This window comes from Momordica charantia (assembly GCF_013281855.1).
Source record: "Momordica charantia cultivar OHB3-1 chromosome 5 unlocalized genomic scaffold, Mcharantia_2.0 BLBB01000005.1, whole genome shotgun sequence".
NCBI classification, from domain to species: Eukaryota; Viridiplantae; Streptophyta; class Magnoliopsida; order Cucurbitales; family Cucurbitaceae; genus Momordica; species Momordica charantia.
In genome coordinates, this window is record NW_028275163.1 from 3,463,539 (window position 1) to 3,478,332 (window position 14,794).

General features: G+C 32.7%; 1 protein-coding gene across 5 annotated transcripts; it reads left to right on the forward strand.

The window, feature by feature from the left end:
• Positions 1-1,842: 1,842 nt before the first annotated feature.
• On the forward strand, positions 1,843-9,430 carry TZP (zinc knuckle (CCHC-type) family protein). 5 transcript variants are annotated; one of them, XM_088123964.1, is made up of 8 exons: positions 1,850-2,112; positions 4,042-4,117; positions 4,203-4,693; positions 4,858-5,025; positions 5,323-7,522; positions 8,009-8,124; positions 8,291-8,385; positions 9,018-9,430. In XM_088123964.1, the coding sequence occupies exons 3-8, from the start codon at positions 4,231-4,233 to the stop codon at positions 9,126-9,128; spliced, it is 3,153 nt and encodes a 1,050-aa protein (XP_087980090.1). In that variant the 5' UTR covers positions 1,850-2,112; positions 4,042-4,117; positions 4,203-4,230; the 3' UTR covers positions 9,129-9,430. The 5 variants fall into 5 exon arrangements, with proteins under 5 accessions (XP_087980091.1, XP_087980090.1, XP_022147351.2 ...); XM_022291659.2 differs by having other exon boundaries at positions 1,850-4,117; XM_022291657.2 differs by having other exon boundaries at positions 1,851-2,112; positions 4,042-4,693.
• Positions 9,431-14,794: the final 5,364 nt, after the last annotated feature.

Below are 14,794 nucleotides of genomic sequence, written 5' to 3' on the forward strand. Positions count from 1 at the left end.
TCACACCAGAAAGTCAACAAAAATTCCAATTATCTTCGCTCATATGGAGGTAAATATTTTTTTTTCTACAATTATTCATCATCCCATCATTATTTAACTAACCATCGTAGATTAATCTAAAGACGAAAAATTTTAGATGGTATGGTGGTCATTTATCTAAGATAAAATTATTAATTTATCTATAATTCGGTATTATAAAGTCGCGCGGCTTGTCCGACAAGATTTAGTAGAGATTATTCACAGTATAAAAAATTGCTTTCATTAGAACACATAAAACTTTGGATAAGATAATGGCCACAAGATGACTATGGGTGGTGGGATTATCACCAAAAGGAATATCATTACTCATATGCCAAATATATCAACAAGTGGTGCCAAAAAAACAAAAACAAAAAAAACACTAATAAAAACCCTTAACAACAAGTGGTGCCAAAAGATAACCCAACCAATCTACCTCATAAAATCAAATGCTCATATCCCTATTCTTTGATTAAAAATAGGTTAGGTAGATTTCGTTGGATTTGTAAGGGTAATGCAAATAAAAGGCCACATTGGTTAGGGAAAAATATGATTCATAGTATCAAAAGTAAGGTCGTGAGGGATGTGCCTAAAGTAGACAATATTATACCAATTTCTTAACTTAGTCTTCAAATAATCTCACTTATTTTTTATTTTCTAGAATCTAAATTTAATTTATGATCGCTGAGCTATATTTTATTGGTATATTTATCTTATTTAAGTTAATATTTAAATGTTATTTCATAAAAAATTGCTAAACTTTATCCATATATATTTTTTAATACACCAACATGTGAATGTGGAGATTTGAACACATGACTCTTTGATCATATATACGTCTTAATCAGATCAACTATACTCAAACAGACAATTTGTTAATAAATACTCAAACAGACAATTTGTTAATAAAAAATTGATGTTTCGCTAAAAAGTTTGTTTTATTAGATATTTAAATATCTAAATATCACTTGATACGTGAATTTGGATAAATTTAATCCCTCCACCATGAAACATTCATTTATTCTAAGGAGACATCTAAATAGTTTGTTTACGTGTCTAAATACATGACCATTAAAATAATATTTTAGTTTGACGATATAAATTTTTTATTACTAAAATTTAATAGCTTTTTCACAATCCAGATGGTTAAATACAGTAGCTTTTTTTTAATGCTATTAAATAATTTGTAAAAGTCAATAACAACTGTTTTACAAATTATAAAATTCATAATCCAAAATATAAGCCAATCTAAGTAAAACTTAGTCCGAGTTTGAATTTCAACTTCTACATCTTTTTTAATAAAAAAGAATTTGAAGACCAAAAGTTTATGAATAAGAACAAACTTTTAGTTTCTTTTAATAAATTTCAACGTCCACACGATTTCATAAAGAATTCCCCGAAAGCATATCCCATATTACTGTTAATATCGCAGTAATCTTTCTATTATTGGTTAGAAAACAAGCCGTTTTCTTTGCTACAAAAATTTGTCTTTTGGCTTCAAAGTCAGATTAACATAGATATTAGATACCCCATTAAGCTAATAATCTCTTAATCCGAAATCTCAAATGGTTTTAACTTTTTTTTCGTTAAGCTGAATTATCTTTTTGCTTTCTCTTCCTCTTCTGGGATTTTTTGTCCCGAAAAAGGAATTTTGATTTTTTCCCTTTTTTCTTGGTGCTGAAGCGAACACCCAACAACTGAGCAAGAACAGTAACACTAAGCGCAGTTGGCAGCTGATACAGTTGGGCACATAATTCTCAAATAGTGTGGACTGGCATGCATTCAGATACGTGTCCAATTTGTATCCTCATATTCCAGAATCTTTGGAGATCAAAGTTTTAAAAAAAGCCTCGAGAGCTTCATGAAAACTGTGACCGCAAGACGCATGGCAGTCCCGTCTGTCTCACTCTGAACTTTCCCTCTCTCTCTTTTTATCCATCCATTCCTCCCTCGCTCTCTGTGTTCATTTTCCGTCTCCTTATAGTTGTTTTTGTTAAGGGGTTTTTGAATTTTTGATATTTTCAATCATTTTCGTGTCGTCTGTTGAAGTGAGCAGCAGAAGAAGGCGATTTTTATGGATTTGAGGGATGAGAGGTATGTGGGTATCCCTTGATTTCAGTTTGCTCTGATGGGTGTCTTCCAATTTTGCTGACTGTTCCCTTTTTGTGTTTCTTTGTTCTAGTTTTTTTGTTGTTGTTCTTAGTCCTTCCCCTTTCTCTCCATGGTTCGTTAATTTGGTTTGGTGAAATTTGAACTTCTGGTGTGCTTTGTATGGCTTTGAGTGTATACCTAATTTGTGATTGCTTCTCTCTGGGCCACATTTGGATTGTGATAATTTTAGTTGGAGATCTTTTTTCATGGAGTAGCTTGGAACTTAATGCTTTATTATAGTTATACGAGAGAAAATGAATTAACATTACCTTAGCACATCTTACTATTCCAGTACTTTGGATAGCTCTTTACATAAACTGCAACCCAAACGTGTTGATTCTTCTTCTTCTCTAGGAATTGGATCCACATGGAGAGTGGCCAACTTTTTAAAGATGGGACTGTTGAGATTGTCCAGTTACATCTTATCCAAGTTAATTTGTTATTTTTAATCCTTGAGATGAATTATCAACTTTTTGGAGGTTTCTTGCTTGTCTTTATGTAATGTCCTGTAAATAATGTGTGTCGTCAGATTACTCTTTTTTACTTTTGGGTTTTTTGTGCCTAAAATAATTGTCATTAAGTTGAACAGACACGTGTGTTAAGTTTTACCAAGGGATTTAGTAGTTAGGCATTCAACTATGGATGCTCAAATTCATTCCATTTCAGCATCATCTTCTTGCATTTTTATGTGAAAATGGCGAACATTGCATTAGCCTCTGGTAAAACGAGCTTATGAATATTCTCTTGATGTAACTAGGAAATCATAGATCATGACCGAATACAAGTCGTCATATATTTCCTTCTGCCTGTAAATTCAAAGTTGCCATTCCTAGTCTTCTCAAGACTTCTAAATCACCAGTGTGGTACTGTTAGTGATGTGCAGATTCTGTAAAGAGAGCTCATAGAAATCACTCTACACTCCGCAGGCTCTTTCAGTATGTCTAGAAAGAGAAGATTGTGCACAATAGTTTCTCTAAATGAATGTTTGAGCCTGGAAATATCACAACCATGATAGGACATAACAGTCACATGTGTAAATTTAGGGTAATGAAATGGGACATTATGGTCATGTTCGATAACGTTCCTGTTTCTTCATTTTTAATATAGAAAAATTAATTGCATCGTCCCAACCTTCATGAATTCAAGTATGATAAAACAATCTTTTATTTATATTTTGGAACAAATTGGAAATGGAAACAAGAAAGAATAAACTTGTTTTGGGTACAATTTTGAGAATGTTCCAAAAAAAAGGGAGAAACAAGAAATATAGTTAGTTGCAAAATGCTTAGATTTCTTAAAATAATTGAAAACGAAAAACAAGAGACGAGAACGTTACCAAACGGGCCGACATTGTTTGCTTAACTTTCTTCTTTTATGTTCTGAATCATTAAGTGCTTGCAGGGTCAGAAGTCAGTTTTTTTTTTTTTTTTTGAATTTTTATGATTATATAGTTCCCAATATCAGAGCATATCAGACCTGAGAATGTTGTGACTATTTGAGGTTGACAAATGTGAAAATTGCATGGTTTTTTTTTACACTTGGTACCTCATAACAATGAGCTTTTATCGTTCAAACCCACGACAAACTTTATCTCAAACTCAAAATAGCTTTTATACACTGGCTAAAGTTAGTGGACACGAGTTTTACCAGTATCTTTTGGTTATTCACCACTTGGATAGTCTTGTTTCTTCATAACGTGCATACAAATGCTGATCTCTCTCTAAAGACTATTTGAATGATTTCTTATCTTAGGAGGTGCCCTGTTGAGTCAGTTTAGTTTGGAACAAATTAGAATGATCTTTACATGAGTTGAAATAATGGTTGCTTAACTTTCTCCTTTCTGTTCTATCATATTCCTTTCTGGTTGCGTAGCCATCCATTTACGTGCTAGCAATTGTATCAACCCCTAATATTGCATGATTTGGCCCCCATATGCAATAAACTGAAGGTAGGAGTTCTTTTTTCTCTTTTTCTTCTAAAAAAGAAATAAGGCACAATAAAACACAACTAACATGAGCTGGATAGCATTACAGTACTGAAAATTGAGGTATTGCACTGAAGATGAATGAGGACTATAAAAGCCTTGAACCCGGGAAGGAAATAGGGCTTGGCTTGGGTTACACAGACCAATTCATTCAGGGAAGATTGACCAACAAATCAGGTGTAGGTGCAAATGCAGGTTCAATGGTGGATATGAAACATGTTACCACCGACTCCCTGTCTGAATTAGTTTGGTCTCCACAGAAAGGTTTAAGTCTCAGATGCACTGATTCCAGCTTCAATAATAGGGAAAGCTCGATCTTGTGGGATGTGGCTGCCAATAACGCAAGATTTGCACTGCCACGAAGTGTAATAGCTGAAAAGTCTTCTGCTAATAATTTACTTGATAACAGAACTGTTATTTTGCCACAAGCAGAGAGTCATTTGAAGGATATATCTGAGGGTAAACAAACTTCAAATAGGACCAGTCCTGGTGATCCTGCCTGCATGACAAATGAAGTAAAAATGCATACACTGGAGAAAGGTATATCTGTGTATATGATTGTTTTAATGTACATTATGTGTACATTTTGGGAGTACTGATTGATCATATTTTTACTGCATCTCTTACTATATTTTGTTCAATATGCTAGATATTTCTTTCTATTCCTTAAAAATTTTCCCAGTTCTGATGCACTTACCTTATAGGAATGAGGAGCTATGCAAACAAAACAGATAGCAGGGAAGAAGTCTCTGTTGTACGTTTTAAACAGGAGGATTTACAAGCAACTGGAGGAATGGATATAGGTTACGCCGGAAACAATCCGGTGATCAAAGGATCGATTATTGGGAAAAACAACTGCTCAAGCTTACCAGGTGCGCTGACACCAATATATTTTCTTTATGGACTGGAAATACAAATTTAGTAGAATTAAAAGTTTTTTCAAATACTTGATAATAAAATACAATGGAATTGTTCAATGATTTAAAGCCCAATTAATAACATCATGAAATGCTTCAAAAGAATATTTCATTTTCCCGCTCTCGAGGAGAATTCTGTTTCTCTTAATAAGAATTATTTGCATTTGAAAACGTTCTGCTGAAAGGATAAAGTTTGTCTCCTCTGTTTCAATATTCATGGTTGAAATTTTATTGACTTCATCTTCCTTGCAGTTGACGTGAACAGAATAAATGAGGTATCAATGGAACAAAACGAACCTGAGCTTGATAGAGTGCAACATGAATTGTTATTTATGGATTCAATTGGTGGAGACATCAATGAAGATAGTAGAAATATTACAGCAGGAAAGGATGTTCTTCATCCCGTGGAAGTTCTTGAGCCTTCTGTCTCTCATCCAACTATTTTGGGAAAATTGGAATCATCTGCAGAAAATGATTTGCAAAATATGAATGATAAAACTGCTGGGTGCGAGGGAAGTAAAATTATAATAACAGATTCTTCCCAAGAAGTGAGAGGCAGTAACCAGCCAGATGAAAAAGACAATTGCAAAGGCAGTGGAGATTCAGCTTATCCAGCTAACTGTATAGTGCAGTGGAAACAAAGGAAGGGCAAGGAAAAGGCTCTGTCTGATGGTGATGTCCATGGAAGAATGTCGAAGAATGAAGACAACAGCTATGGAAGTGTTGAAAGCTGTAGTAGTGCTTTTCTTTCGACGGCTAAGAGGCGATGGAGCTTTGAGCAACAGTTAATTGCTGGGAACAAAAGAGTTAAAAGGCAAGATGATAAAACTCCTGGTTCGAACTTCGGTCAAGATAGCTCTTTTATGAATTGGATTTCAAACATGATGAAAGGGCTCTCAGAGCCGGTCCAAGATGAGGCTCCTTCTCTTGATCTTGCCCTTGCAAAGCCTGATGTCGAACATGGTGGCCTGAATGAAGAAACAATGTTCAAGAAGAGTAATGATCCTGGGTTCTGCAGCATCGGTTTCCAATCTATTTTCCGGTTGTTGTATAATCCAATCACGAGAGGTGAGGAAGGAGCACCTAGTGAAAATTGTCAAGCCAAACAACAAGCTAAGGAGATTGAAGTGATTGAAATGAGTTGTGATGTTAATGCTACTCCAATAGCCTGTTTTGGAGGGTCTGAGAACTTTGGCAAACAGCTGCTTCTGAATAACGAGAACGCCACAGACTCTAAATCTGGAAATGCAGCGATTTCACCAATACAACTTAGGAATTCACCTGAAATTTCTTGTAGCAGTCATCAGAGTCACAACACCAGGTCTCAAGAGAACAGAAATTCGTGCAATCTTGAAATTGGTGCTAAAACAGGTGAAGTTATGCACAACTCTGCTCTGGGCAAGAGCAATTCTAACAGTACAGAGAATTTTGGCTGTGATCTACCATCTGCAAAGACTGCCTATATTTATGCCAATACGAGCGACCCTCTCAAAAACTTGTGGATTTCCCGTTTTGCTGCAAAAACTCCTGGAATTATGCTAAACCCTGAAACTTGCAACCAAAATACCAAGGATGATTCCCAGGGCTCCATGCATAGCGCTAAACTTATTCCTTGCCCTCAAAATCACATTGATGATCACTCCACTCAAAATCACATTGATGATCACTCCGTGGATGACTTGGACACGGCTGTTAGTAAGGAAAAATGCAATACAGCTATTACCAAGGCTTCCCCTGGTCATAAGGAATTCAAGAGCCGTAATGAGCAGAAATCCATTAGTAAGTTCAACTCTGTTTTACGTTCTCCTAATTTAAGAAGTTCGGAGGCAATTGCTTCCGTTTTTGCTAGGAGATTAGGTGCATTCAAACACATCATACCACCAGATTTGACAGTAAATGTGGGTCATGAAATCGTGACCTGTTTCTTTTGCGGCACAAGAGGTCATCATCTACAAAGTTGTTCTGAAATTACAGAAAGAGAAATTGAGGATCTTTCTAGAAATATCAGGTTATGTAAGGAGACAGATGACTTCCCTTGTGTATGCTTAAGATGCTTTCAGCCCAATCACTGGGCTATTGCATGTCCACTCGCAGCCTCAAGAGGTCAACAGCAATCTGAGGCCCATGCTTCCTTGCCTGATCGCAACGACACTGGTAGGATTGGTTTAAGTGCAAAACCTCAACTTATTGAGAACAGAAAAATGGATGGGGTTGTATCTGTGCTAGATGATATTGATGATCCTAATATTAAAACTGATCTTAAACTTGAATGCAAAGTCACTGAAGAAGTGAAGTCTGCAGCAATACCAATTCCAAGATTTTCAGAGAAAATTTTGAAAGAGAGTGAGGTGGTCCATGTTGACAGCTTCATGGACAAGCAGGATTCCGATCTACCACAAGTGGTCTCCAGCGCAGTTAAAAAACTTCGATTGTCTCGCAGCAATATTCTAAAGTAAGCAGGAATATATTTCTATCATTGCTAATCTCACTTGCTACTCTTTTTTCATGCAATTATAAGTCTTCTTTAATACTTCACAAAGTGAAAATGAGATACTGAGTCCAACGGTTTGATACATTCATGATTCAAGTATTGAATCAAGTTACAATGGACTATAAAATGATAGGTGATTAAGTTTGTCATAGATTTGATTATCTTTGCATTCTGGTGTCCTTTAGATGCTGGAGCAAGGTATTTGTTTACACATTCTTTCTTTTGCCATTTAACGTTCTTATTGGGTTTGATGCATCACAACTTCACTCCCCTGCATGGATATCACTTCCTGAAGGATGTTCTGAGTTTATGTAATTTCATTTCTCACAATGATCAGACATGGAAACGCCTCTTCCTTATCGAAGTGTATTTTTCCAAAGCTGATATTTTCCTTATCGAAGTGTATTTTTCCAAAACTGATATTTTCTCTATTGGCATCGGCACCAGGTTTATGAATTCCCACATGTCACTGTCACACCTTGATGGTTTTTTCTTGCGTATTCGGCTTGGGAAGTGGGAAGAAGGACTTGGGGGAACTGGGTACCATGTGGCTTGCATAAGGGGTAAAATGCCTATTAATACTATCATGAAAAGTTCTCTGATTCCATGCCTAACTTTTACTGTCATATTGGTTCACCGTTTAGATTAATCTTTTTGACCCTTTATCTTCTAACCCACCATTATTCTCTTCTAATTTCTTCTGACATTTTCATTTCCATGTATTCCCAGGTGCACAACTCGCAAAAAACGCTATTTCCGTCCTAGTTCAAGGGGTTGAATGCCAAGTTAAAACCCAGTACATTTCGAACCATGATTTTCTTGAGGTATAGACGTTCGATCTTTTTTTATTTTAGCTACCCCCACTCCCCCATTGTTCAAAGTGTTTTAGGTACATGTCAGTATGACCTTAATCAAGCATTTTGTTTTGTTTTTCAAGCATCCTTTTGCTGTGTCCTCTATTTAGTTGACTGTTTGCAAAAAAAACTGTGGGGGAAACATTTGCTGTTCATGCCATATTGTTCCTGTGTTATGTTAGTCTTTAATGTTTCCAATACTCGTGGTTCGGCATGACCCCCGACCGAAAATCACAATTGTTGGACATTGTTGCTTTGATAAATTTTAGACGTTTACATCCATTTGCTTCTAGTATCATCTAGCCACAAGTTGTTTCTCTGTCATTTGAATTTATATTCAAGTATCATTATGATCGTCATACTTTTTGAATTCAATACAATCTCAAAGGTAAATAATCTGCTTATACAATCGTTTTGCTGCTATCTTTCTCTGATTTCTTCTCACTCGGTTTCACATCAAGCGACTAAAACGCGAACAAGATGTTAAAATGAGAATACTACCCCATTTGGTTCTGAATGGAGATTTGGTCTAAATATTGAGAAAATAATGAGATGATTTCTCCAGCTTATTATTAAACCCCACTTCCCACGACTCCTTGCAGGATGAGCTGAAGGCATGGTGGTGCGTGGCCTCAAAAGATGGCAGCAAAGTGCTTCCTCCAGCAGCAGATTTGAGAGCCAAAGTGAAAAAGAAAAAAGAGTTGGGTTTCTAGCAGTTTGGTCTGGACAAATATCAGTTCATCTCTCAAAAACTGTACATAGAATTACCATACAGCCCATACCCACAGCTTCAAATTTCAATTTGAACAGTGTCATCAAATTTGTTGTTTAAGAAACTTGCTATGCTTCCTGTTGATGGGTGTGCACATAGAATTATTTAGCCTTAGATGGGCTTTCCAATGATACAAACAAATACCAAAATGTTTAAGTTTAACAATACCTTCACATTTTATTCCTATATGGTGTATTATTGTTGGATCTTATGAAAGCAATCTTATATTACATCTTTATATAATCATTTTTTCCCTTGTTTCTTTTGTTTTTATCATATGATATTGGGCAAGAAAAGATGTTATTAGCCATAAAGTCAAGAGTGGATAATGAATCATCAACTTTTTAGCTTTAAAATTTCTCTCTACTTTTTCTCTTAAAGTCATAATCTATTGGTATTCTATCACATTTAAATTATTGGAGCGTAGCCGCCTCAGTAATTTTGTTTTTGGTTTATTGTTTTTTGGAAAAAAATAATAATAATTAAGCTGTATAAAGTTTTAGCTAGGACTGAAAAATATAGAAAGTATTATTGGAAAATTAATATGTTTTAAAAACTATAAATCATTTTCTACAAATCTTAAACATGACATCCACTCCACCTTTTTCATTGGCACCATTTTCTTTTTAAATAAAATGGAAGAAAAAAGAAAGTAATAAATAATGTGGCTTAGTCCTTAGATCACTGTGATGGCGTCAGCTAATTGAACAAAATATGAAAAAGAATAAGCACTTTCAGCCGAGTCTTCCATCCCATTTTTTTTCACTTTTGAAAGAATTATTCATAGTATCATATATAATATTTTTAGTACGGTTTTAGGAGTGATTTTAGATGACTAAAAAAGCCTTTTTTTTTTTTTTGGTTTAGTGTTTGCTAATAAATTAAGAATATTCTTTTTAAAAATTAGATTGCTTTAAAATTATTTTTTACAAAACATTGGAGATGGGTATCTAAAAATTATTTTAAATTCACCCTAAGTAGAAGTTTAGGATGCCATTTAGAAAAAGAAAAAACGTCCCAAGTGAAGTACATTTTTAAGCATATTTTTGAAGAAAATTAAGCATTTCATCCAAAAGCACTTTAACGATTTTTGGAAATTCTCAAACCACTTTTGATTATTGAAAAATGTTTAAAAGTACTTTTAATGGGTTAAAATCACTTTTTAACGTTTTAACCAAACACTGTAAAAAGATACATAATATTTTTAATCTTCCATAAGCACTTTAGGACATGTTAAAAGTGTAGTTTATTTTGGTCGTTGTCTTTTAATAAGTGATTATTTTGATTCATTCATTTTAATTTTAATTTTTTATCACATATCTTTCGATCGATCATAATTTAGGCATGACACTTTCACTCTCTAGATTTTTTTAAATTTAGGCATAAATTTGAATTAAAAAATTTTCATTAGGCATAAAATTTGTGTTAAAATTTTGTAAATAAAGACAAATTAATCACTTTTTAAAAGTAGAACAAGATGACAATTATTGACAATCTGAACGAAGACAGAATTACAAAAACAAAACTAGTACTTAAACCTATATATATACATACATACGGGTAAAAACTAAAATAAGGAACTTCACAAATTGAAACATTGATTAAAAAATTTCCAATATCGTGATTTTCAATGCCAAATAATAATGAATTTTTGCACGTATTCATACAAGAAGAAAGTTAAAAAAAAACCTCAAAAATAAAAATAAAATTCCGAATATTAAAGAAGCTGGTTGGCTGTTTTAATGGGCCGCGTTTGTTTGGAAATTGGGAAATGACCTAACTTTATTTGGACGGAAGTAATTTATAAGGAAAGTTCCTAATATTGTTGTTGTGATTTTTAATTTTTTTTTTATTGACTCAGATTCCACTATTATTCTTTTATTTATTATTATTATTTTGAAAGGCCGATTTCAAACAATTTCTCAAATTAGTGTAGGTGTGTTTGAATTTGAAAAGGTTTTTGGAGTGCGTTCATAAAAAAGTTACAACTCTTTAAGTTGAAAAAAAAAGGTTGAGAAATAAAATATTCCTTGTATTTCGTTTAATATTTCGAAAGTGTTCCTAAATTTCATTAGAAGAGTTTTTTTTTTTCTTTTGAAGATTAATATTTACTTAAACATTTCTAATTTCAACGAACCATTAAAATCATGAAATAAAAATTATAAAAAAAATTAAATGTGCCTAGATAGAGATTAATGATATGAATTGCATGTGTAGGGAGGATTAGGAAGAGAAAATTCATGGGAAAAGAAATCCATGAAAGAAAATTACTCGGTGTGGAAAGAAACGAGTAAGAATAAATAAGTCATACCGATAAGAAACAAATGTTACGAAGTGTAAGTCAGTGGCCAACAAACAACCTCATCTTCTCAAAGTAAAGTTGATATGATTAATATTTGGGTAAATAATGTATACAAAATATTCCATTAGTTTTATTTTCTAAATTTAGTTCTCTCACCCCTCTATTAATTTAAAGGTTGATAACTTATCGTGTTCCTTCCTGAGTTGCTTCATTTTTTCTGTTAATTGTTTTCTTAACTACAAATGTGTAGAGAGATGTTAGTGAAAAAATATGTGTAGAGAATAAGTAACAAAGAAACATATGTTGTGAGAGATTAAAGATGGTATAAGAAAAAAAATTAATAAAAAGCACATATCCATCAATTATGTGTCATAACTCAATTAATCAAGATATATACTTAATCAATAGGTCTATCAAAAAAATTTGAACAACGAAAGAAAAAGCACTCTCGAGAGTTTGGTGTGTCTCAATTAGCGGTGGGGCTTGAGACGACGATTTAGTCGTATCCACTTTCTATTAGTGGTGGTTGTCTCTATTAGTTGGCGGTGGTGTGTAAGTAGTAATAGTTAGATTAATTCAAGTGTATTCCATTCTATACAAACAAAAAGTATTTAAAATTAAGATTTGTACGTACAAGTAAACATGAGCATAGTTCAACAATATCGAAGGTCCAAGCCATCATTCTGACATCTAGTGTAGTCAATATTTTAGGAAAAAAAAATCTTATTAATCACTATTTCAATGTTTTATTGAATCAATAAAAAAAAAATTAAATGGATGAATAATGTAAAGGTAAAATACCACACACTAAAAGAATATTTTAGGGGCAAAAAGCGAATGAACTAAAAAAAATTGAGATTTGTTGAAAAAAGGAAAAAAAGGAAAAAAAACCAAAATCAAGTAATATAATTGTCTAAATTCCACCCTAACAAATATTTTAGGTTGAATGGTTTAACATTATGTAATCTTTTAACTTATCTCCGATCATCTAATGTTAGGAACTCCAACATCAAAATTTAAGTTAAATATATTCATAACTTATCTATGAAGTAACTACGTTATAATTTAATATAAAATCCTCAAGAAGTAATCCATTGTTATTTTATGTATGTATAATGACCGATGTGTGAGAACAATAATCAATAAAGTCTACTTAGTTTAAATTTCGAAAATGACTTTAAAATTTTGCGGACTATTTAATTAATGGTAAAATAAAATTTTCATTAAGATAATAGTTAACATTGAATGAATTCGATATTGATAATTAATATATTATGTGATCTTACTTACCATTCTTCTTTCCACATTGAAACTTCCAATATAAAAAGACTAATATACACGGGCTTAATTATTTGATTTTGTTATCTTGTTTCTTTCTTTTCTCGATATTTGACACAGTCTAATTCTAGAAAATCTTACTCTTCTAGAAATGGTTTTCAAAAAGTTTGGGCAATATTTGCAAAGTTTAAACTTCAAGATAAATTTCTAACTACATATTAATAATTAATAGTGATTTTTTTTTCTTTAAGAAAAACAAGCAACGAGAAATATTGTTAGAGACAAAAATATGACATACTACGTGGCAAGATATGGTCAAGCTATCATCGAGCTCTTAAGCTCACCTACGGCCGAGCTCCTAAGCTCACCTATGGTCGAGCTCATAAACTCACCTATGGTCGAGCTTGAGCTACTAAGCTCATCCATAGCCGACCTCAATCATTGTCGAGACCTATGGCCCGACATCTAACCGCCTTGTCGTAACGGCCATAATGGACGTGTCCTTTCACTCCGCTTATAAAAGGATCTCCATTCATCTTACTCAGGTATGCAATTTTATTCCGAGAATGACCTATTTGAGCTCGCACCTATACTGACTAATCGAGCGTCGGAATTTTTACTTTCTTTTTGCAGGTCCTACCTTGCATGAGCTTGCACCTCGTCAGCTCGATCAATTGCCATGTGGTCGACCTCGACAACTCGACAGGATTTTGCATCAACAAATATAATCCAAATCTAACTCAAATTCGTATATAATATATAAAGATAATCACTCCATGTCTAAAAGAAATTCAAAAATTATATTAAATCGATATCTCCTAGACCTTTGGGAGACATTATCATTGATTACAATAAGAAACGTTCATAAGTTTTTTTTTTTCAATTTTCTCATTGAAGCTGGCTTGCGTATTAAATTATTTTCCAAGATCTTCAAATCAAGTGAACTTAACAAGCTAAGATAATACAATATTTAAACCACGAAAATGAGCATATAATAAACCAAAAACCAAAAATAAACAAATAAACAATATATTAAGATTGGAACTTGCTTGGGGGACAGACATTTATCAATATTATTGTTTCCATCTGAAGATAAAATACAAATTTAATACGAAATAATAATTAATTTTTGCACGTATAGACGAAAATAAAGTTGAGACCAAAAACTGATCATGAGCTGGAAAATTAACCGAAAGATCGTTGACATTTTTTTTCCCTTTAAAAAAAAAAAATAGGGTCGTGTTTTGTCTGGAGAAATTATTTGTTATTTCGGCGCAGTAATTACAAGGAAGTTTCATTATTCCGGTCTTTATTGACTTTGACTTTGCCTTTTACCAGTCAAACCGGGTTTTTTTTCCTTGCTTTCTAACATTTCCCAGTCTTTTCATTCCACTCTATTTATAGTCTTTTTTTTTTAATATGTGAATTATATATATCCCAGTCTTTTCATTCTCACTCTATTTAAAGTTTTTTTTAATGTGTATTAATATATGTCAATTAATTTCAAGTTTAATTATAAGTTTAGTGGTTGAACTTTTATTGTATCTAACATGTTTCTAAATTTTAATTTTGTTTTGTTCAAATATTTATTCTCTTAAAGTTTCTTTATTTTTTAATTTTACCCATTAATGCTACCAAAATGGAGATTCGAACTTACAATTTTTTGGTTGGAAATAATAAAGAATGAGATGAACTTAGCCATGGAAGCATCCAAACTTTTGATTTGACAATCCCAAAAGTTTAATTTTATTATTTTTATTTAGCGTGTGTAACTTCATGTTGCTTATTTTTAGATTCAATACAATTACAAACTGTGTAATGTTTCTTGATCATTTTTTAATGAAAAAAGAATAATAAGTGCTTTTGGTTTCCATTTTTTTTAACGTTTTCTAAACTTTTAAAACTAAAAAAATAATATGAGATTAATTTTTTAATTAAACCGTTTAACTTTTTATGAATTTTTTATATTTACTGCCTATTTATAAGTCAATAATAATTTAATTTAATTTTTTAACGGAATTAGAAAC